Raw genomic sequence first — 23577 nt, 5'->3', positions numbered from 1 at the left:
TCTACACAGCTTCTTTTGACAGTCGATGTGTCATTCCTTCTATTTAGGACAGGCTATCACAATTGAGATTATGCGTGTTCGTTGATAGGTTGTAGGCGCATCAGGGTGCTTGATTTCCAGGATGGTCCCACTGCAAACGGCATAATTCAGCCTGAGCATGTTCTGGAATAAAATCTTCTAGCCGCTTATGGTGTCTTCGCACAACACGCAGGGGAAGCAAGGCATACCATCTTGCCATTGTTCATTTTGTCGCCTCTTGGGATTAGAAGATCGTCATAGCATCACTAGGTCATTAAGCGCTTCTGGGCGAGTCAGTTAGGTGGACTGTCATAACGAGGGACTAATGATCCAGGGTCTGATGTCATCGAAGTGCAACTTACGATGGGCCTGTTTCACCCCAACACGCTTTTGTGCGAATAGCAGATGAGCTCTGTGGTTGATTTATGAGTGGGATAACCAAGTTGGTCGGTGCTCTTGGGCCTGCACCCTTTTTGTCTTATGTGACTTGATCTTGGCTGCATCTGTTCCGTCTATAGCTGCCCATGATGCTGTCTCATATATCCCCAACTTCTCACCTGACATATGTGCTCAGTGAACTTTTAGGAGTACATATCCAGAGGCATTTTTGAGTGGAAATGGGAAGAGATCTGCTTGCTCGGCCGAGCATTGTTGTTGTTGACAGAGCATTCATGAGTGGAGCCGGGATGTGAGTCATTCAGGCTCTTGATGATAGGGTCTGAATGCCATGCTCAATTTCATTGCCTCATCTATCAGTGTGACCGGATGCTGACCATATATCTGCATGCCCCAGTACCTACCTCCGACAGTCCGCCGACATGAAGATGTCATGCAATCATAATTTTGCTTTCTCATCTTTATCCGATCCCTTCGTCTCCTCTCTCTGAAGGTCATAAGCTCCGCTGTCCCCCAGCGCACTCTCAAGATTCCATGAATACACCATGGTTGTGTCGCTTGCCGCTTGCCACAAAGGGGCAATTCCATCCGACATGGGAGTGGCTCGCATTGTTATCTCTACTTCTGTCTTTACACCACATATCCTGTGTTGACTGAATGTCTTTGATTGCTTTAGTGCTGTATGACACAGCTGGCTTGACCGATGGACAGGTACTGTGATATTCACACACATTTTTAGATAAATTGTTGTTGAGTGTCTCTATTCCCAGAAGAGATAGCCAAGAAGCTTGAGAAGGAACATTCACAGCGATGGTGGACATTTGACAATTAAATTGGTAGATTCAAAGGAGCACTGTTATTGTAAATGTTAGAAGCATAAACACTATTTATATATGTCATCAAAGAGCCATGGATGTATTTGAGTGGCGAGACTCGGAGGACAAGTTCTAGTCAGCGCCGCCAGGGGGGTGCCCAATCTGATTGGACATTGATGTTGGATGCAACCTTCACATCATCTGAAGTATGGAGCCACTTCGCTCTGCATAGGGGGCTTTATTCATAGGAATGGATATATGCACTTCCACCAGTATGGTTGAATTCTTGCTTTCAGAATTGTTTATGTAAAACGTGATAGTAAATCTGTGACGTGGTGACAGAAGGGCGGGCAAGGCTATGTGGTAGTCACAAGTTTCAAGTGACTCCCTCATAGGACTAAGCGCAGTCTGTGCCCAGCTGTGCCTTATGATATTGTCAAGTCCAACTCTTCAACTATTTCTTCTTTCTGAGACACAGGTAATGCCTTGCAATGTGTCAAAGGTTGCTCTCGATACTAAGTGAGTATCGTGATATAGTGGATCTTGGACTATTGCGATAGTGATCTGACTGTTGGTCCATCCCACATAGTGCAATCAACTACTAGAACCCTCCCCTGCAATTGGGACTCAATGCACTCTCCAATCTGGGTGTCACTGCACCCGCAAGTGACTCTGGCATTCTCAAGGCCATTGATGATGAAGTAGCCTATCTATGCACTTCAATACACGCTATGAATAAGCTGCGCAATCATTTCATTTCTATAAGCCGCCTCCCATTAGAGATTCTAGTGCATATCTTTTCTATTCTAATGGTCATCAATTCCCCAAGAAAAAAATACCTAGGATGGATCAGGACCTTGCATGCTTGCTGTTATTGGAGACAAGCCACCATTGAAAACTCAAAGCTTTGGGCAAACATCCCTCTTGATCTCAGTGAAAGGTAGGGTTTGGAAATGTCGAAGCATGCGAAAAAGGCATTTCTTGTTTTTAAAAGCACCTATATGGAAAGGTCTATCAACTTAATCGTGCCGCATTGGCCTCACATGAAGGTGATCATTCTGTGTAGTCCCGTGAACACATTTCCAAAATTGCAGTTTATGGAAGCTCCTGTGCCAATGTTGGAACATATTGAGCTGACAGTGGAGGCTTATAGAAGTTTGGTGGAACTTTCTCAGGACCCATTCTCTGTGTTGAAGGTGCAACTCGCTCGGAGCACTATGGAGCAGTTTCGGGGTTTACAGAAGTATTGTACCTTACATTTGTTATTCTTTTGGTACTGGAACTGCTATCTTCTGTTATATACTTGTGGTCTCATGTCCGGGCTTCCTCAGACCTTCGCGTTACTCGTGCGAGGCTGAGGTGAGCCCCATATAGTTTACCTTTCCATATCTATTGCTTACCCTATTGTAGTTAGTTATATTCTAGGTGAATATATAGACCTTTGCATTACTCGTGCAAGGCTGAGTCTGTTCTACTCTAGATTTCTACAGGTTATGGGCCCTGCCTTAATCTGCTAAGTCACTCTACTCGTAACCTTTTGTAACAAGCCTTGATACCATGTCTGCTGTTTCTGTCTCTACCAACACCCTCCCATCAAATGTGCCCAAGCTGGACCCAAAGGGAACCAACTGGGTCATCTTCTCAATCCGCTTCAAGGATGCTATCACCACAAAGAAGAAGTGGGGCCATTTTGATGGCACTGCTCCCTGCCCCTCATTCACAGTTGCTACGGGTGCAACCTTATCCGAGAAGCAACTCACCACGATTCAGACTTGGAATGATGATGAAGCATCTGCCAAGTATCTTCTCTCACAACGACTCCCTGACTCAACTGTTATTCGTACCAACAAGATTGCTATGATAGCCACACACTGGGCCTCCATTGTTACTGACTACACTGCAAAGAGTGCATTTGCTCAGACCGCACTTCGCAAAGAGTTCCTCGACCTGTGCATGCCTCGTTCTGGCGATGTCGACACCTTCTTCAAAGATCTAGCTGCAAAGAAGGAGAAGCTTGCGACATGCGGTGTAGAGATTTCCGATTAGGACTATCAGTCGACTGTGATCCGGTCACTCCTGACAAAACTTAGCCAATATGCGAGCAGTCTCCTTGTATCTGCTCGTCTTATTGGAGGATCCTCGGCAGAGAAGAAATTTGATATTCAAGTCCTGATGGACCTTGTGGTCGAGGAGTATGAGCATCTCACGCGTGAACAAGGGGCAAACACTGGTGGCAGTAACAGCAGCTCGAATGCAAATGATGTTGCCTTGTTAGTGATGGGAGGCAGTGGAGAAAGAGGAAAGAGCAAGCGACCATTTCAGGGCGCGTGCTGGAACTGCGGTGAGAAGGGTCACATTTGGGACAAGTGTCCTAAGCTGAAGAAGACTGACGGCAGCTCATCAAGCAAGTCTGGCTTGAAAACCACCGGGTCTGCAAATGTGGCCGTCGACTATGACTCCAACAGCGATGGCTTCTGGATAGCTGAAAGCATGTCTGGTGCATTGGAGGTAGATGACGACGAAGGCCACGGTTCAATGCTGAGTCTATACTCAGTGTCAGGCAGTGATGCCAGTGACAGCGTGCCTACATTAGATGATGATGAAGGGGGCTGGTTCTCGGAGATGGAGGAAGATGAGGGCGGAGAGTTCGAGGCATGGGCTGGAGATATGTGTCCGGAAGTGTATGGTGATGTTGCGCGGGACCTGGCCAGTTCCATCAGCGGCGTCAACCCCGACTCAGTGCATAATGACACCTCTGTCACCAACATGACTGACGAGCCAGAGTTATCTGCTGCTGTTTTTCCAGGTGTCAATAGTGCAGCCTACAGCAGGCATTGCCACGCTATCTTTGATTCCGGTGCCACGTGACACCTCTTCCCATACTGTGACGACTTCGAGACCTTCATGGAGATCCCCCCAAAGCCTTTCCAGTCCACAGCAAAGACAAGTTTCCAAGCTGTTGGGAAAGGGGAATTAGTCATTGACATTCCAAATGGTGTCAAAGCTTCTCAGGTAAGACTTACCGAGGTGCTCTATGCTCCCAAGGTGGGCTACACTCTTGTGTCGGTTGGATGCCTCAATGAGCTTGGTTTCTTGACCACCTTTGTGAATGGTGTATGCACAATCTGCACACCATCAGGCAGAAAGATCAGGGAGGTGCCATACTTGCAACATGGTATCTATGCAGTTATGCAGGGGTCAGCTTATGAGGAGGCAAATACAGCAGTTGAGAAGCTCACCATTGATTAGCTTCATGCCCGTCTTGGCCACATCTCTCCAAATATTGCGCGTCGGATGGTTGAATGTGGTTTTGTGACTGGAGTCTGGCTCGACACCCCAGACACCACACCCTCATTCTACGAGGTGTGCATGTATGCCAAGGCTACGTGCAAGCTGGTCCCAAAGTGACGCAATAGGGAACGTGCGAAAGCACTTGGTGATGAGGTGCACTCGGATCTCTGGGGTCCTGCCCCTATCGCAACAAGGCATGGCCGCCAATACTGGGTCACCTACACAGATGACCACAGCCATCTTTCGCATATTTACTTTCTGCACAAGAAGAACAAGACATTTAGCACTTACCAGAAGCTCACCGCGTGGTACAAGACCCAGCACAACATGACAGTCAAGATCCTGCACTCTGACCGAGGTGGCGAGTACACCAGGAAGGAGTTTGTTGCATTCCTCGAAGATCACGGCATGACACAGCGGCTGACAGTCCACGACACGCCCAAACACAACGGTGTTGCAGAATGTCTCAACCATATGATTGCCAAGCATGTACATGCGCTGCTGCACACAAGTGGCCTTCCCCACTTCCTATGGGGTGAGGCAGCTCGTCACGTGGTCTGGTTGAAAAATCAGACACCAACGAGCATGCTGCCCGATGGTGCCACGCCATACGAGATGGCTACGGGGAAGAAGCCGAGCCTTTGGGGTGTGCTAGAGTAGGGCAAGAAGGTGTGGGTCAAGTCCAAGGCTAAGCCCACATCCAAGTTGAGTGGTAGAGTTGAGGAGGGCAGGTGGATGGGTATTGACATATGGAAAAACACCCCCTTGTATTAGCTCTGGATTATATCCAATAGTGTCTAAAACTATCTAAAAGTGTTAATAGTATCTAAAAGTGTCTAATTTCCTAATTGGGAGCAACACATTGTGAGCATTGGATTGGTTTCTAATTTCATGATATTAGCACTAATTCTATACTAAGAAGTCTTTAATTATCAGTAAGAAATAGTAAGTACTACTGCTCTATTAGTAAGAAGGTAAAGATGTGGCACATTCTATACTATTTCAGCATATTACTCTCTTTCATATATGCCTATACCATTATCTTGTAGCTCTTTTGCTGACTTTCCAGCTGCTTTTATAAGGGATATAGAAAAAGAGAAATATGCATTGATGCCCCCAGCTACTTTGTTGGCAGCTTAGCAGCTGCCACAAGAGGCTATGAAGACCTAGGTACCTTGGCCTTGCACACAAGATGATTAAAGTTGTCATTGTTAGCCAATGCCTGCTACTAGTCATTATAGGACACAACATGTGGGTTGGACTTAGGGATATGCTATATGCAGCCTTGTAGACCTTGTCTATTAGTATAGTGGCTAATACTGTCTTATGCAGCACACAATCATCATCACTATTGATATTATAATTTTTAGCACTATTTATATTGTTTATTGCCTTGTTATACAGAAGATGCTTAAACTTGGTGTTTTCCTCTAGCTATGGGGCTGTGGAAAAGACAGTCATATTGGTATGTGGTGCCAGAATGATATATTTGCCTGCCATATAGGAAATATATGCATTAAGCATATTAAGATCACCTCCAACAATCTTGTGCTTATTTATATATAGGCATGCCATACATATACCCTTGTCCCCACCCTCTACCTCACTAGTGGCTATTTGGAAAACCCCTCTCTCTTATTGGATCTTGATTATTCATAATCATGTTTTTGATCAAATTTGCAAATTTAGGTAGCATTGTCTATACTAGTAGAGTCCCATTGAATATTACACTCAATCATAGTTTTACATATTCTCAGTCCAAATTGTATAAGTGCCATAATTTATTTTTATCCTATATAAAGTGTATTATTGATTTTCCATTGGTTTATTATCTTCTTAGCTGGTGTTTAAACTAAATCCTGAAAGACCTGACTTTTTAGGTATTTATTGACCTATTTATTTATAAGATAGAGGAAAGATAAATGTTAAATAAAATCAGAGATGTTGAGGTTGCCTATATTATGTCTACTTATTTAGATTACCAAGTTCATATCTTAGACCTTGTGGCTTAGTGGCTTAGAGCATCTGTCCTGGGTGCTTGCATACATGAGGTTGTTGGTTCAACTCTGGCAGAAGGCAAGTTTGTTATAAGGTATATTCTGTGTTTAGGTATTGAACTAGTGCTCTAATAAACATGACTTTGTAAGAAGGCTATGAGGTCTGTGATGCTTGATTTATTATGATTTTTCCGAAATTTCAAGTTATAATTAATCCTAATAATTCCTAATTTAGGAAAATTATGTCTAATTAGAACAGGTTTAGAGGGGGGGTAAGCTAAAAATGTCTAACCCTAATTGTTCTTAATTATGCATAAATAGAACTAATTAGAGCTTAATACAAAGGGGTGGTTTTCCAGAAGTTAGCAATCAGAGAAGATAAGAAGGTAGATGAGATGTCCATATGGGTTCCAAAGGTGACAAGGTAAAAGTTAATCAGCAATGGCGAAGTCCTGAACATTCGGGATCCGTCACCCGACCATAAGTAGACGGAACAGGCGTTGGAGAACCAATGAATAATAAAAAGAGGTATCATATGACCAGGGTGGCCAAGTAATGGTGCAAGATCACATTTGACCGACCATGTGGAAGTCGGGAAGATAAGCGATAAGGACCGACCAACTCACGGAGGACATCGGCCAATATGGCCTACTGGCTTTGATCTCGTAAACACTTATTATAACACTCCTATGTGGTCATGGTGAGTACGTGAAGTGTGGGCAAACTGACCCAAGTGCTGCCGAATATCCTTCGGTGGCTTGTCGTTGGTCAGGTAGGGACTGACCGTGTTCGGTAAAAGTTGGCGTCTTCGGTACTTGTTGAGCGCTGTTTGGTATCTCCCCAAAGCTTCCCGAATACCTCCCTCGGACCCTAGCGTGGGTGCATGCTCATCAGTGCTGTTTCGGGCTACACGTTCATCATTGATGGAGGTGCTGTCTCATGGAGTTCAAAGTGACAGGAGATTGTCTCTCTCTTGACAACCAAGAGTGAGTACGTATCCGCTATGCACGCTACGAAGGAGGCTCTCTGGCTTTGATCCCTCATCAAAGAGGTTCTTGAGCCCATTCCCAAAGTGACAGTCCTTTTCTCCGACAATCAGTCTGCCATTGCTCTTACCCAGGATCACCAGTACCATGCGCGCACGAAGCACATTGATGTGAGGTATCACTTTATTCATTGGGTTATCGAGGAAGGGAAGTTGAGGTTGGTTTATTGCCTGACGGATGACATGGTAGCCGACATGTTAATCAAGGCCCTGCCATTGGCTAAGGTTAAGCACTTTGCAGTTGAGCTTGGTCTCCGTGCAGCTTGAGGGGGAGTGTTGAAGGTGCAACTCACTTGGAGCACTACAGAGCAGTTTTGGGGTTTATGGAAGTATTGTACCTTACATTTGTTATTCTTTTGGTACTGGAACTGCTATCTTCTGTTATATACTTGCGGTCTCATGTCCGGGCTTCCTCAGACCTCCGCGTTACTCGTGCGAGGCTGAGGTGAGCCCCATATAGTTTACCTTTCCACATCCATTGCTTACCCTATTGTAGTCAGTTCTACTCTAGGTGAATACATCAGCAAATCGGCAGATTTCTGAGATGGTCTGAGATGTCTGTTTTTTGTCTTAAAGCTCTGAGGGCTTCTGCCGCCTCTGGGCATTCTGAACTCAGACACCACTCAGAACAAATCAGAATTATAACTAAGAAACAGGGAACAGGCAGTAGCATAATTGTACAGTACTAAAATGCGAGCCAGTGTGCATGATGGTCTACAAATTTGTTAACAAAGTAAGCGGCATATGCATCAAGCGCACTAGATGGGTCAACAGCATGCGGCGGTAGGAATTCTTCCCCATATACAGGAATGAGGTGTGCGGCCCTCACAATAGACTCGAGATGAATAACCGAGGTGGCATGATTTCCGTCGATGTCAAGGTCAGGTTCAACAATCCACATACTAGTGTCCTCATTGGGATCATCACCAATGGCCGAGAACCACTCAACGAGAGCACAAGGGTAAGTCCGCTGATGAGCATGTACCCGCGCTAGGGTCCGTGGGAGGTATTCGGGAAGCTTTGGGGAGATTCTGAACAGTGTTAGATGAGTACCGAAGATGCCGACTTGCACCAAACACGGTCGGTCCCCACCCGACCGACCGCAACCCTCCAAAGGATGTTCGGCAGCACTTGGGTCAGTTCGCCCACACTTCACGTACTTACCATGACCACACAGGGGTGTTACGATAGGTGTTTACGAGATCGGAGCCAGTCTTCCGTGTTGGCCGATGTGCTCCGTGAGTCAGTTGGTCCTTATCGCTTATCTTCCCGACTTCCACATGGTCGGTCAAACACGATCTTGCACCATTTCTTGGCTACCCTGGTCGTACGATACCTCTTCTTTATTTTTCATTGGTTCTCCAACGCCTGTTCCGTCTACCTACACTCGGGCGATGGATCCCAAATGTTCAGGATTTCGCCATCGCTAATTTAACTTTTACCTTGTCACCTTCAGAACCCATATGGACATCTCACCTACCTTCTTATCTTCTCTGATTGCTAAAGGCTTGGCGCCCATTTGACATCTACTCTCATTTCTTGTTTAATATTTTACTTAGAGGCTCTGTTTACTATAAAAACCTACATACACCTCTGGAATAAACCAGCTTTCGCACCCCACAGTTCAGAGCTCATTCGCACTCGTCTCAACCATCGAAATCATCTTCGTTGACTTCCGAAAACTTGCCATCCTCATCGTTTGGCCTCCTTCGCATTTGTACTTGTCTCTTCGCTCGTACCCCCGTCCTCCCTCGTATATTGTCAGAGTCCTGTGTGGCTCTTGAAGCACGTAGTTGTCGGTCGCGACACTACCTTCTCGTTACCGACCGCATCGCCAATACGACCGACTGAATGTTTGGTCGGTGTTCGGCGCAGTCCCGAAACCATTCGGGTGCTATAATCTCACACTCCCCGATTGCTTCTCAGTACGCCTTCAATTTCTAAAGTCATCACTTACAATTCCTTGTGTATCAGATACTAGCTCCAGCACCCCTGCAATAGAGGTTGTTTTAGTGTTGTGCTCGGCACTTAGAGCCACCTCTAGCGTATCACCGCCCATGGAACCAAAAACGGAAGAAAAGGCGCACACGGACAGCATTCAATCCACGGAAACCCTGGTGCTCTGCATCCATCTGTAAATAAACACAGTCGTAACGGCTGGGACCATGACGCCACGATGGTGTTGCCCGTATAACCTCGCGCCGCATGCCTCCAATGCCAGATGGATCACTTGGTGCGTAGAAAATGGCTGTTGCAGAATGATAAACGCTGACACGACGATCCGTCACGATAGGGCAGAGGTTGAGGGCAATAGTGGAAGCTGGAGGGCCATTTGGGTGGAGCTGTTCAAATAAAAATTGCCATGTAAGCTCTAGGAGTCGAGGATGGCCAATATAAATGCCGAGGGCATCTAGAGTCTGTGCATAGCCTGGTTCTGTTGCAGACAATAAATAATTAATCCAAAATACAGGCATGCTACTCACATTGTTTCTTCGTGAGGACCACATAATTTTCGACGGTGTGCCCTGCCACAGCACCCACATCCTCATCTCCTTCGTCAGCATCCTCGCAGCCTTTGTTGGCCGCCCCGCAACCTTTATCTAAATCTTCATGGCCTTCATTGGCATCCTCGTGGTCTTCATTGACATCCTCGTGGTCTTCATTGGCATTCTTGTGGTCTTCATTGGCATTGTCGAGACCTGCCTCTGCTTCATCTTCACAAGAAGTATAAGCATCTAAAGTGTCATTATTGGAAGCAATCAGGGAATCAGACTCACTTAGTTGTATAAATTCTGCATAAGCAGCATCTAGGCAAGTCCCAAACAACATCCCTCGACTGTGGAAGTCAATGCGAGCCGCCGCCAACTTGTCGAGATGCTGGTTTGCGAGGAGCATCTGGCCTAAGGGGTTGTTTTGGTTCGAGCTCCTCCATGGCTCTTTTACTGCCTTGATGTGTTTGGACTCTGTGATTGACGAGCACAAGCCATTTGGGGCCCCAAAGCGTTGTATATGCCTGACATAATGCTCCAGTGCATGCTGCCGTGGAAGGCAGAAGTCATCACAAACACCTGTCGCCTTGAAGATCTGGCGATGCTGTCGTAACCGGGCTAGCGCATCCTCAATCTGGGCGAGAGTAGCGCGGTCTATCTCATCACGACGGACAAGATAACATACTTCGAGAAAAGCGGCCAGTGTTTTGACCATTTGTTGCGGGACATGGCCAGCAATGGCAGGCAAATAAACCTGCGAGTAGATATCTGATTCATTTCTTCATACAGCTCATCATAAGCATTATAAAGTTCAATTTTACCTTCATAAGAGCCTTGGAGTCGTCCCCGGTCCATTGCTTGAAGTCACGACCTTGATGAAAGTGACGCAGGCCCGAAAAGGTAGGAACAGCTTCTATTCTTAGGGCAATGATTAGTCAGAAGCACAAGCTCCATAATCTATGATGAACCTCACCGGCGATCAATATCATCCATAATCTCATGTCCACGTGTTTTGCCATGCGTAAGAATAAGATAGTCGCACACCCACGTTACAAGATGATCCTTCCAGCAGCCCTTAATGATCTGGTGAAGTAGATCCGGTGAGATAAGCTGATGGATGTCAGTGCGAGGGAAATCATTGGTGAATGGCTACAACAGACAAACTTGTTGTTAAAAACAGATGAGTCACGTACTACCGCCTCACTTACAATAAGATCTGCGACAATTCTATAGTCGTCCTATAGTACTCCTGGAGTAAGGAGGTCTACAAGGAGTTCAGTATGTTCACGGCTTTGTGGTATCTACAAGGGACCATCTAGCTCCTTTGCGGGAGTTGTACAGCTGCAAAAAAGTGAGTAGAAGCAATTAAATCAAATAACGGCAGGCTGACACTTACATTGGACACCACCCCTGAACAATGCATGCCAAGAGCACTTGCTCAGGGTAATCTGCAATGTACAGGCCAAGCCCATAGATCACTCGACGATAATGACCATCCCAGCATCGGGTAACCTCAGGAGTGGTCATCACCAGCTTCAGGCATTGAAGGATTGCTGACAGTGATGAATGGAATAGTTGTCGTTGGAACTTCCGGAATAGAGCGCTGTTTGAGTATTTCTGTTCTGCTACAAGAAATTTTTCAGTATCTTTGAAGGTAGCGGTCGGCATGAGCTAGGTGACTTACTTTTTGGGACTGCAAGGAAGCTGATTAAGACGAGGGCATTACGGTGAGCACCTCTTACATGATTGTGAACATTTCCGATTGATCCATAGAGGGGATAATATTCATTTTGACTGGTAGCGACAGAGACCGTAGTCTTGTCGCTTCCAGGAATGATTGGCACAAACATAGACCCATGGTTTGTGGGGTCTTCTGCAATAGTATTCTATAAAAAAAATCAGGTCAAGACTGTGACAGAAACAAGATAGACCTACACATTGCTCAAATGCGAAGTCCGCTCCCATGAGATTCTTTCAGATTCGCTCCCCATTCTTGTCGAATTCCTGATAAGGGCAGTAATCAACATCACCTTCGAAGTCCGGGTTGCTGATCATGTTTCAAAAGAGCACATGCGGAGATCGGAACCAGACATCATACTTGTCGAACATCCATGGCGGTGTGACAGCAGCATTAGGAAGTTGGCCGGTGTATGATACATGGAATGATTGCCATGGAACATCACTGACCTTGATAGAATCAAGAACTGAGTCCAAATCTCCATGACTAGAAAATGGGGGCTCAGCATGATGCTTAAGTAGCGATGCAGCCCATAGGTCCATCAGTTCGTCTATGCCATTATTTGACATGTGCTGCCACCTGAAGAGAAACTCCCCTGTTTCGAATTCCAGACGGTCATGAAACGGAAACCAGTCATTGTCTTTATCAACACCATCTTGCTCATGACGTGGTGGCGGAGGTGTTCCAGGAGGGAGGTTATGTCCGTGAATATCACAAGGAAGGGCTGGAGAGTATATTGGTCATATATTAATGAGTAGAAACAAGATAACGACGCACCATTGATGTCTCGGTGATAAATGCGCTGTGCCCCTCTTGGAGGTTCGGCAATGTCTTCCATAGGTACTTCTAATGGTGCTGCTAAATCTGCAAGTTCGGGTGATGGCAAGCGCTCTGTCAGTGGAGGAGATAGAGAAGCAGATGGTAGTCGAATATGAGCTGAATTGTGGTGCTGAGTGAGCCCTGACATGTTGCGGAACTCCTTGGGGCAGTCAGGGCATTGAAGACGATACGGCTGGTGCTTGTGACATTGCGGCGGCATTTTCTCGAGTGAAAAGGGAGCAAAATGAAGTGCAAATTAAATAGGAAAGGTACTGGTACATTGGCTCTTGACAAGCGAGCAAAAACGGAGGCAGACTTGGGTACCATGGGTGGTATCGGACATTGAAATCTCTGTTGAACGGGCAAAACAAATACAAAGTTAATCCATCAGAAAATTGATAGCGCAATAGTGAACTCACTTTCTGCCCATACAATACCTTCTTGTGCTTGTTTTCTCCCTAATCCACTCATCACTCCTATTCTGCTGCCTCATCGGCACCCTCACCTTATTTTATTTTCCATGGTCCTCACAACTCGTCCAACAAATGCTTCACGGCATCCTGGTGCAATCATCCTGGTGAATACCCGTAAAAGACGCTCCAAAGCTGAAATGGCCAAAGAGAAACAGGTTGCTGATGCCGCTGCTGCCGCATCTGCTGAAGAGAAAAGCAATGTAATCAGCAAGATCGCAATGCTAGAAAAGCGGCTCAACAACGAGGAGCGTGTCAAGCAACAGCAGGTGGCTCGGCCCCAAGGCCGTCTTGCCAATTCAAACCCATCCTGGCCTGCAAATCAATCAGCGATAGTTCAGACACATCGAGGTCAATATCCGAGTACACATTTTTTACTTGATTTTCACCTGACATTGTTGTGAATCCATACCAGATGACCAAGCCATAGACGAGAACAATCAGCAGAGCGATAAGGATATGGTGCTGATCACTCACAAGCATGTGAAAGCTCCAACAAAGATCAGTCGAGCTGATATTCAAGCAGCTACTGATCGGCCCCTTGTTGCTTTGGCCAATCCAAGCACAAAATTGAGATCTAATGCTGATAAGAACATCGTCTCAACGGGGAAGAGAGGGGCCAGTGCAGTCAGTACTAGAGACAATGAGTAAGATTTAGATGGATGACCTGATGCCTATTTCCTGATCCTCTCTTGCATGTAGACGTGTTGTAAAGAAGGCTAAACCGGCACATCCCTCAGGGCTCAAGGGGAGCTGGTGTGACCAGTCGAAAGTGGGACTCACAAGACCGAAAACAGCTGACACCACCAAGAAGCCTCCGACCATGGTTTTGAGGTCAACTAATGACATCCAAATGACAAGAAATGACCTACCGTCAGAGCAACTGAATGAAGGTGCACCTGAGTATGCTCCAGGAGGTTTTGCTGAGGATGAGGAGGATGAGGATGAGGAGAGAGCAGTCGTCAGAAAGGAAGCAAAGCGCACAACATCATCAGTAAGCGCCTTGATGACAATCTGACCTATGTCACCTCGACTCACGATGCACCTGTTCTTGTCTGGATATATAGACTATTGTCAAGATAGAACCCAACCGCACCTCAAAACCCAAGTATCCACAGGGAGGTCAGCCTAGGATGGTCAAGAAAGAAAAGGCAAAGATCGAAGATCTTCCTGCCGGCAGCTATGGGCGATGGCTAACCAAGTTCATCCCTAGCTGGTAGGCCGTCATTGGGTCACAAGAAGACTCATGGAACGTCAGTGATGGTTTTCAGCTTGCGGGGCAAATGCAAAAAGTCTGGGATGAGGTTTACCCAGACATCCCCCACACCATTGAGGCTCGTGGCGACACCTTTCATTTGGTCTGTGAAGTCTTCTCCTTCCGATTCTGTTATGAGGCTGATGATTAGTAGGCTCAGCAAAAAGTCTACGAATGGCGTAGCTTCTTTGGAAGCATAGCGATTGATGTTGTGACCGGCTATTTCAACAGGGAGAACCTTCACACTTCAGAGGCTCGAAAACAGTATGTTGAAGATGCTGATGAGCATGCACCCGTGCTAGGGTCCGAGGGATATATTCGGGAAGCTTTGGGGAGATACCAAACAGCGCTAGACAAGTACCAAAGACGCTGACTTTTACCGAACACGGTCGGTCCCCACCCGACCGACAACAAGCCACCGAAGGACGATTCGGCAGCACTTGGGTCAGTTCGCCCACACTTCACGTACTTACCATGACCGCACAAGAGTGTTACGATAGGTGTGTACGAGATCGGAGCCAGTATTCCGTATCGGCCGATGTCCTCCGTGAGTCAATTGGTCCTTATCGCTTATCTTCCCGACTTCTGCATGGTCGGTCAAACGCGATCTTGCACCATTGCTTGGCCACCCTGGTCGTACAATACCTCTCCTTTATTTTTCATTGGTTCTCCAATGCCTGTTCCTGCTACCTACACTCGGGCGACGGATCCCGAACGTTCGGGATTTCAACATCACTGATTACCTTTTACCTTATCACCTTCGGAACCCATATGGACATCTCACCTACCTTCTTATCTTCTCTGATCGCTAAGGCTTGGCGCCCATTCGACATCTACTCTCATTTCAGGTTCGATATTTTACTTAGGGGCGCTGTTTACTATAAAAACCTATATTCAACTCTGGAATAAACTAGCTTTGGCTCCCCCCTTGTTCCGATTCCATTTGTGTGCTTGTGTCTATAAGACTTTGAGCCATTGCCTTCCGATCCTTGTTAGCATTTTGCCCTTTTGTTTGTGTTGTTGCGTTCGATCGCAGCCCTCCGTCAGAGCCCTTGTCGTTTTGCTCTTTCCCTCTCATCTAGTTTGTCATCCTCTGCCAGTGTCCAGTGTGGCCTTGCACCCATTCCCTTCCCTTTGCGTCCCGATCAAATCCCGATCAAACATCGACCGACCAACCGACCGACCTACCAACCAACCAACCAACCAACCAACCAACCAACCTACCGACTTACCGGCCAACCAACCAACCAACCAACCAACCAACCTACCGACTTACCGACCAACCAACCAACCAACCAACCAACCAACCAACCAACCAACCAACCAACCAACCAACCAACCAAACGACCAACCAACCAACCAACCAACCAACCAACCAACCAACCAACCAACCTACCAACCAACCAACCAACCAACCAACCAACCAACCAACCAACCAACCAACCAACCAACCAACCAACCAACCAACCAACCAACCAACCAACCAACCAACCAACCAACCAACTGAATATTTTGATTTTGGAGTTGTTTGTTCACTACACTCCGAACACTTTTAGTACGCTCCCTTGTTGGTTGTTGCACAGCTTATAGTTCCTTGCACACTAGAACCAGCTCCTGCCTACCTGCGCTTGTAGGGGTGTTTCTTGGGTGTGTTTCGCACTCAGAGGCATCACTAGCGTATCAACGCAGCATCATCCACAACTCCAGCCGTGTGCAGAGCATCGAGCCTCGATCAGAGTCCGAGATAGAGGATTTCGGATCGGAACTTGGCGAGCTATTCTAGTGCGTATATCAGGTCTTTTTTCTATAGGTATTCAATACTAACATTGTATCAAGACTTCTCTGGCCTCTCGCACACATCTTCCTCACCACCATATCCACGAACACTGCTTCGCCCTCGTACAATTCCCTCAACATACTCACATTCCTCTCAGACAATCAATCCCCACTCAATCTTTTCTGGCCTACATATCAGGTTCGTGCGCGACTCATGATCCGGCACACCCGTTTGGGCCCCGGATTGTCCTCTGTTCATAATAGTTTTCATACCGTATAATACTATCATTTTAATGGTAAGACTGTCGTAAGAAGCACCTGCGCGAGTCTCCAGTCGGGGTCTGAGCTACCAACAAAGCTTCTGACCTTCGTTCTGGATAGACTCTGACAGGTCTGAGTTAAGACCAATCCAGAGAAAGAACCTCCTGACGGCAGAGCCTTTCTCTGACCTCTGTTTGTTCTGAACTCTCTGAGTTCAGAACAAACAGAGGCTCTCAGACCTAAGTCAGAGATCGGCTGATTTGCTGATGTACATAGACCTTCGCGTTACTCGTGCGAGGCTGAGTCAGTTCTACTCTAGATTTCTACACTCTGGCCATGCCCCCCTCTTGCACACTGCTTTGTTTTCCGGGGTAGTGATTCATTAGTCTTCCTCAGCCTTTCATAATCTAACCGGCCCTCGAGGTGCATCACAATAACACTGTGGGTTCCTCAATCCTATCATTTAACACTTTTTTCGATGCATTGTCTAAAATGTGTTATCTTGAGACGCTTAGCATGCAGAACTCCCTCCCTTCCCTTCTTGCTTTGTCATCTAGTCGACCACAAGGGACAGTTGTACTCTCACACCTTTCGAGTTTGAAATTGAAAGGGTCTTGGTCACGTTGTATGGCCTTCCTCGAAACTGCGGAATTTCCACCGCTTTCTAAAATGACTCTCTATTGTGACTACAATGAGGGGTTATACAGGCACTCCCTTCTTCCAGTTCTTGAGAGGCGAAGCGGGAAAATGAGACTTGTACCCCCTCTTCGTACCATTCGGATGACTCGCCATAAATACTCACACCAGATTTCTGTTGTTGGATGGCTGCATTGTAATCCTCAACACTCTCATCACTCTTCCAAAACAGACACGGCGCCATTTTCTTTGACACTCGAATATGAACCTGGCCAACAACCGACGTTCGATTGGGACATCTTAGGAGCTTTGCCCACCCCAGTAACTGTGATTCTTTCCTTGGTTGAAGACATCCCTCATAACCTGGTGATGTTTCGCAGCGCAATTGAACGTGCTCAGGGTGTGAAGCACATCTCCCTCACTGATTCCATTCTACCATTGTTTTGCACAGCTATGGATACGAAGACAGATGCCGAGCAGACACCAGCCGACTCGTTTGTCGAGCACTTGCCTTTCCCCAGCCTTGAATCCATACATTTACATGACTTCCAATCCTCACCCACATCCACTCGAGATCTCTTGACCCGCGTACTCGAACAGCGCAGTACATCGCGGTCTCCTATCCAAGAAGTCGATCTCGACTGGAGCGTGCCGCAGAATTGGTTTGATGAGCTCAGAATCATCGTGCCGATTGTGTGTTGGCGCGAATAAACAAGAAGTGACCCAAGGGGATAGATCCGGATGAATATCGGGATGCTCTCATATACGAAGCGACGTACGATGCAGGGAATGCTGTACTGTGTGTTCTTAGTCTCAGATAAGAAGAAATTTCCATGCAATATAAACGGGACTATGTGGGACATTTGGTGCGAACTATTGCAGAACTAATGTGGACATCCGCTTATACTCCTGTAAGACAAAGCTACCAGGGACATGGCAGCAGCTATGATCTCACCAGAAGAAAGTGTAATGCAGGGAAAACCACCAGGTTCGTACGGAAAGGTTCACTCAATAGTGGTTCAATTATCTTATCATATACATCGTCAAAGAAGTCGTTGATAGCACAGTGGGCAATGAGACCATCGTCTGCTCAAACCCCTCCGCCTCAATCAGAATCGTAGGCATATTAACTGGCGAATCAATGGCCAGGTGTAACTAGAGAAAAAGAACGTGGGGGCGGTCAGGGGCTGTGGAAACTGCATGCTGAAGGGACAAATTACAGAGAGTGCCAACCTCCTTGTTGACGATCCCATCTCTTGCAGGATCGTCCTTTTTGAAGGTAGGTTGTCAAGAGAGAATGTCGCCACAAGTGAAGGGCCAGAGGGGACCAGGATAATTCGCAGGAAGCGAGATGAGAATGGGAAGCACAGTGAGAAAGAAAAGCGGAGGGAGAACGACAAGCAGGACGAAAATATAAAGCGAAGCGAGCAAGCCAAGAGGAGCGAGCAGAAGGTGACAAGTAGGGAAAGAGAGACAAGCTAGAGGGTGTGAAAGACAAGCGCCGAGACAGTTGTAAAAGATGAGAGAACAAGCGAAAAGAGACGAAAGCAGAGGAACCGTCAAACCATTACAACATCAGACTGGGGCAAGCAGGGTTGCATCGACGAAAGACGTGATGAACAGCCGAGTGGAGACGTACCTGGAAATGTAAGACGTGTGGGCGACTCAGTATTTGCGACAGCGGAAAGAGGAATGATGGACTCACCGGGGACTGACGCCCCCCAACTGGCGACACGATCTCTTGCAGTTATAAGTAGACGTGTGTGGCGGTGCGCGACCTAAGCAATAGAATGATTAAGTGTACTTACACTGACAAGATATTCGTGACCAAGGATGAGCTGAGAAGGTCGCCCAGATATACCAGAAAAGGGAAATAAGCAAGAAAGGGAGAGAAGCAAGAGAGACCGAGAAGGTCGCAGAGAGAGACTAGGGCCGCCGAGCATGAAGAAAGGACAGAGAAGATAGACGAGCAAGGAGACAAGACTGAGATAAACGAGCAAATATTGAGATGAGAAGCCAGAAACTAGGAGCAAAGCCACAGCGAGAGGAGACAGCGAGGACCAAGTCAAACAGAGCGAGCAAGCCAGAGCGAGGAGAAAAAAGGACACAGCTATGAGAGAGCACAGAGAGGTGAGAACACAGAGCGACCAGAGAAGACAGCGAAGAGCGAGCAGAACACAGCTAAGGACACTAAAGCGCAGCAAATAATGATAAGAGACGAGAACTACCAGTGAGAGCAAGCAAGCAAGACAGAACCTAGACATGTTGAAGAGACACACCAGCAACCAGACGTCGAAGCCACCTCCAGAGAACGATAGAGCCCGATGCCACAGACCAAAGCCACAGATCCCAGAGCAGTGTCGCCAGAAGATACAACGTAGCCATTGAACTTGCTGTCGTGCTTGAAGGCGATCGTGCCTGCTAATGCGGCGTCGAGCATCGATGATATACGAACAATAGTCAATAAGGCGTACCTATGAACCTGACGTCGTGCCTGGGGCGATCGTGCCTAATAACCTGGAGTGCGTCGAGGTTCAGTGGTGGAAGTAACGGCGAACGGCGTGAATGAGATGCACCTGTGCAGATGAAGGAGATCTTGGAGAGGACAGTAAGTACCGGAGCGCATGAGAGAGGACAAGGGTAATGGAGGTGGTGGGGAGGAAGGGAGAGTGGTGGACAGAAAGAGGAGAGAACGGCGAGGCTTTATAGACTTGGGGGTCGCCAATGTGGCTTTGGGGCCATCGGTTGACCCCCGACATTCGCCACGCTTCTCGGCCCAGCCACCTCGTGATCGGCGTGTGCAGTCGGCTGATGGTCGTTGACCACGATCATCCCGGCACGAAGTGCCGCAAGGGTGGTTTTGCGTCTCGTACGCGCCACGCCACTCATGGTCACAGTGGTATTGTACTTGTTTTTCAAATCCTGGATGATTGCAGCCCTTTCCAGCAAAGATTTATACGAACTGGAACGGAATACGTGGATCGGTAGGGAGAGCTCTCAAGTTTAGAAGGTGCATCATCTCGTCTCTCATACCTTGAACCAACAACTCCTATGACGCCTAGTACTTCGAATCCTGCAATAAAGGCGAATAGCACGGGAACATCCCGATAGTCGTAATTACTGTTAAACCTTAACAGTTAAGAAGGGCTCAAATTCAATCCTCTTTCCACAAGCGATTGCCTAACAACGCACCACTCTGGGAAGGACGTACGCAGGCTGATCTATCGATTCTCTCAGTCGTGCAGGACTGCATGGAGTACACTAGCCACTTTGGAAACAGACAAGGATCCACACCTACGCCGAGAATTCAGTGATAAATCCTTTGATACTAGAGAATGCCTCTCACCAGACATAGGCTCGTCTAGAATCAGCACGTCCGCACTGGCGACTAATTCCGACCCTCCGCATCTCAGAACCCCTTCGAATTCGCCGCCTGCACTGAGCCCAAGTTATTCTGACGCGCCGGGCTGTTCCATGACGTCCTACACGAGCTGTTTTTTCTCCTAGAAGATCATCAAGACGCATTCAACAGCGAATAGGGTCGAGCGAATAGGGTCGAGCGAATAGGGTCGAGGGAAGGACGCGATGTTGTACGAAATCAGGGTGAAGTTCGTGCTTGAGGGAGGCAGTCACAGATTTTGTCTTGTACGATCTCTGTGCCCTCGTATCATGTGATCTGGGCCCATTTTATCGGAAAAGTGTCATGATAGGTGCTGGCTTCGAGGTTGCCTGGCTGTATGTATGCGCATGTTTCCGTGCAGACACGAATAAGCGTCAATGTCAAGCATAGCTGCCGGGTGGTATGTGAAGACTATGTGAAGCCGGGTGGTACTGCACCTTGAGCAGTCCTTGAGCGTCTCCCCGACTGATTAAAAACCCGCCTGGTCATTTAGACTTCTGAGTCCCAGCAGAAAACTTTCGTCGAGCGGCCTCGCTGTTGTTGCGGCCGCTTTACATGGGGCGTCGATCGTCCCGAACTGATCGCCCTTGAAGCCCGCCGCGAATCGAGCCTACCTCCCCATCTCTTGTCGACGACCTTAATTCGTCCAGGCTTGTGTGCAACTCGCTCCTTCTCCAGCTTGATGCACTGCTCCTCCGACATCAACAACCCTCCGAGTCTCCACTTGGTCCACCGAGAATACATTCGAAACCTTGCCCTCAACAACTGCACCCTCAGCCTCTACCAGTGAGATCGCCTTACCCATCTGACATCAATGCAGAAAAACAGAGTAGCACACCCACGAATGCTTCGCTGAGTTCGATGCTTCGTTTGTCTCATCAGAGCTAATGGTCAGTTCCAATGGATGAAATCTGTACGAAATCGAGATAGTTACTCTGCTCAGTTTGGTTGGAATTGGCTGTATACCAGGACGGCTCGAGTTCGAAGGACGATATGAGAAGAAATAGTGATCCGGAAACAGAGCCGGAGAGAATAATATGTACAGGAAATTTCCGTGATAGAAGTGATCAACCTCGTGAAAGATGACCTTTTCGAACTCTCGCCGCAGAGGCCCTGAGGCCTGGCCTTGAGGTGCCGTCGTGGACGCGATGCATGATGGCTTATATAACGACCGGTTTCCCATCCGTCGTGCAATGCCGAGCGGGTCCACCACGACCAGACCTGCGAAAATACAGAGCGAGTCAGCTTCCTATCCGCATCGATCCGAAGCGCGAGACGATGGCAAGAACGACGAGGGTGAAAGGAACGGCAAAGGCATCTATGGTATGCGGCGCGAAACAAAGGAGCGAGCGAAGAGAAGATGAAAGCATACGGTACGCACCTTCAGCTCTATCCACTGAGCAGGCTATCTCCTATGCCCCCCATGCCCCCTCCGCCGCCCTCTAGACCATCGTGTCTCGGGCCCTGCGAGGGACCGCCCCCGCCGTTATGTTTCCTGCCCCTGTTTGGGCAGTGCTCCCGCATGTGGCGAAGCACTTCATCTTTGCGCACGAACAGGGCGGGGCAGTCGTCGCATGCAAACTCGCACACTCCTCCATGGCGCAGAGTCGCCTTGTGTCGGGGCATGTCGTACGGGCACGACAGCCGCTTGCTACACCCGTCGGGGCCGTCGCAGACATGAGGGTCTGCCCTCTTGCGCTTTCGCGCGCCTCTCTGTTTCTCCCCAGGTGTCGTTGTCCAGGGCCCTCCAATGGACTGCGGTACAGCCTCGGGGACTGGCTCACCTATGGGGATCTCCACCCTGTGGGTGGACGTCGTCGATGTAAATGTAGTATCTTTGGGGGCGCTGCCATGCGCCTGTGGATAGACCACAGGGATCTGGCTTTGCACCCCCACCATCTCTCTTCCTCTCGCCGCATAGTGGCTCGGCAGCCTGACTGAAAACAGCCCACACCCCGCGATCGGGGGCATGCGCGGCCTCCTGACTATGCGCCTCTCCGCCTTCGCGCCGTTCCCTCCCTGGCTTCCTCCCTGGCCCTCCCCCTCCCCTTCGCTTCCCTTCTCGTTCCTCGCCTTCTTCCGCCTCGGCCCCTCCTCCGCATCCACATGGTGCGCCTGCGGCACCGGCACCGAGGCGGTCTCTGGTGATGGCGGCAGCTCTGGGATGGGCCCCGGGACCTCCTCGACGGGCTCCCGCGGAAGCACCTCGGCCAACACCCGAAGGACGATGTCGCGCGGTGCCTCCACGATCTCCTGCGCCATCTCGCTCCATGGACCCCTGATCGGCTGGACGGCGTCCAGCAGCGAGGAGAAATGCGCCGCGCCGCGCCTCCGAGGGACCTCAATACGGTCCAATGCATCCACCCGTGCTGAGAAGGTCGAGACGGGGACATAGCGTAGAGCCTCCTCCGTGTATGCATGAGTGGCGGGGACTGGAACCGGGAACGGCCATGCGCCCGTCGACTCGTCGTTGTCGTCGTCCCAGTGGGCGGCCTGGGCGGACGCGTGTGGTGCGAAGGGGGTCGGACCCGCGAGGTGGGTCACAGGGAGGGATGGATGCGGCAGTGGCACGTAGGGATTCAGGTGTCCCCCATGCACGATGTAGGTATAGGGCCACGGTTGTGCAGAACATTGGGTGTCCTCGTCCTAGGAATGCAGATCAATGAGCGGCGTGCTGATATTCTGTAGCTAAGATTCGGACTTACCGACTCGTCGTTGGCACAGGTCTGGAAGCGTGACGGGCCTGCGCCAGGAGCTGTGGGCAAGTTCGTGTTCATGTACTCAAATGACATGCACATGCAGAACATACTGAAGAGGTCTTCCTCGGCGTCACGGCCATCATTATAGCACCACGACATTGCTGGGAAGGTGGATAATGTTGCGTAGGATGTGTTGTTGAGTGGCTCAACGGCGTTGTGGTGGTCGGTAGGGGAAAGGTGGGTCAGACTTGACGTTACAGAGTAGGAAGCGCCCACCGCCTTCTACAAGGAAAATGTTCAAGGAACGCATCAGAAGTCGTTGTGATGCCTTTCTTCCTCTGTTGTAATCAGGCTCAGACCCAAGCGCAAGGTGGGTGCATTGTTCGCATCCCGCAAATTAGTGATATATTCTCCTTTCGGGCGAATTATTTTTTCCAGCGACAGGCGGGCAATATTTTCTTCATCCCATCAG

General features: G+C 48.4%; 10 protein-coding genes across 10 annotated transcripts; 5 read left to right on the top strand and 5 right to left on the bottom strand.

The window, feature by feature from the left end:
* Window positions 1–1834: 1834 nt before the first annotated feature.
* Window positions 1835–2173, top strand: HETIRDRAFT_308780 (uncharacterized protein; the record flags this gene model as incomplete). The annotated part of the gene is made up of 1 exon (XM_009543797.1): window positions 1835–2173. A coding segment is annotated over one exon (339 nt), but the record flags the coding sequence as incomplete, so codon positions are not given.
* A 613-nt stretch (window positions 2174–2786) lies between these two features.
* On the top strand, window positions 2787–4097 carry HETIRDRAFT_115390 (uncharacterized protein; the record flags this gene model as incomplete). The annotated part of the gene is made up of 2 exons (XM_009543796.1): window positions 2787–3255; window positions 3364–4097. 2 exons carry the CDS (start codon window positions 2787–2789, stop codon window positions 4095–4097), a joined length of 1203 nt encoding a protein of 400 aa, XP_009542091.1.
* A 576-nt stretch (window positions 4098–4673) lies between these two features.
* On the top strand, window positions 4674–4829 carry HETIRDRAFT_232419 (uncharacterized protein; the record flags this gene model as incomplete). The annotated part of the gene is made up of 1 exon (XM_009543795.1): window positions 4674–4829. A coding segment is annotated over one exon (156 nt), but the record flags the coding sequence as incomplete, so codon positions are not given.
* A 33-nt stretch (window positions 4830–4862) lies between these two features.
* HETIRDRAFT_243648 (uncharacterized protein) lies at window positions 4863–5162 on the top strand (the record flags this gene model as incomplete). Its single annotated transcript, XM_009543794.1, has 1 exon — window positions 4863–5162. A coding segment is annotated over one exon (300 nt), but the record flags the coding sequence as incomplete, so codon positions are not given.
* A 2031-nt stretch (window positions 5163–7193) lies between these two features.
* On the bottom strand, window positions 7194–7409 carry HETIRDRAFT_310144 (uncharacterized protein; the record flags this gene model as incomplete). The annotated part of the gene is made up of 1 exon (XM_009543793.1): window positions 7194–7409. A coding segment is annotated over one exon (216 nt), but the record flags the coding sequence as incomplete, so codon positions are not given.
* Window positions 7410–8247: 838 nt separating this feature from the next.
* HETIRDRAFT_168529 (uncharacterized protein) lies at window positions 8248–8729 on the bottom strand (the record flags this gene model as incomplete). The annotated part of the gene is made up of 3 exons (XM_009543792.1): window positions 8248–8276; window positions 8322–8670; window positions 8727–8729. 3 exons carry the CDS (start codon window positions 8727–8729, stop codon window positions 8248–8250), a joined length of 381 nt encoding a protein of 126 aa, XP_009542087.1.
* Window positions 8730–9610: 881 nt separating this feature from the next.
* HETIRDRAFT_414303 (uncharacterized protein) lies at window positions 9611–12935 on the bottom strand (the record flags this gene model as incomplete). Its single annotated transcript, XM_009543791.1, has 12 exons — window positions 9611–9990; window positions 10046–10276; window positions 10340–10805; window positions 10873–10969; window positions 11025–11200; window positions 11260–11278; window positions 11357–11392; window positions 11448–11676; window positions 11736–11937; window positions 12122–12513; window positions 12567–12831; window positions 12882–12935. The coding sequence occupies 12 exons, from the start codon at window positions 12933–12935 to the stop codon at window positions 9611–9613; spliced, it is 2547 nt and encodes an 848-aa protein (XP_009542086.1).
* A 193-nt stretch (window positions 12936–13128) lies between these two features.
* Window positions 13129–15072, top strand: HETIRDRAFT_424604 (uncharacterized protein; the record flags this gene model as incomplete). Its single annotated transcript, XM_009543790.1, has 8 exons — window positions 13129–13429; window positions 13494–13725; window positions 13781–14072; window positions 14146–14294; window positions 14337–14436; window positions 14488–14597; window positions 14636–14777; window positions 14821–15072. 8 exons carry the CDS (start codon window positions 13129–13131, stop codon window positions 15070–15072), a joined length of 1578 nt encoding a protein of 525 aa, XP_009542085.1.
* Window positions 15073–20239: 5167 nt separating this feature from the next.
* HETIRDRAFT_309422 (uncharacterized protein) lies at window positions 20240–20531 on the bottom strand (the record flags this gene model as incomplete). Its single annotated transcript, XM_009543789.1, has 2 exons — window positions 20240–20300; window positions 20353–20531. 2 exons carry the CDS (start codon window positions 20529–20531, stop codon window positions 20240–20242), a joined length of 240 nt encoding a protein of 79 aa, XP_009542084.1.
* A 364-nt stretch (window positions 20532–20895) lies between these two features.
* On the bottom strand, window positions 20896–23264 carry HETIRDRAFT_424603 (uncharacterized protein; the record flags this gene model as incomplete). The annotated part of the gene is given in 7 exon segments (XM_009543788.1): window positions 20896–21129; window positions 21149–21211; window positions 21245–21317; window positions 21450–21627; window positions 21804–23052; window positions 23112–23161; window positions 23216–23264. 7 exon segments carry the CDS (start codon window positions 23262–23264, stop codon window positions 20896–20898), a joined length of 1896 nt encoding a protein of 631 aa, XP_009542083.1.
* Between the last annotated feature and the right edge of the window lie 313 nt (window positions 23265–23577).

Source organism: Heterobasidion irregulare, assembly GCF_000320585.1.
Source record: "Heterobasidion irregulare TC 32-1 unplaced genomic scaffold scaffold_02, whole genome shotgun sequence".
In the NCBI taxonomy this organism is placed as follows: Eukaryota; Fungi; Basidiomycota; class Agaricomycetes; order Russulales; family Bondarzewiaceae; genus Heterobasidion; species Heterobasidion irregulare.
The sequence above is the reverse complement of the archived record's forward strand: the minus strand, read 5'-3'. Positions and strand labels throughout refer to the sequence as shown.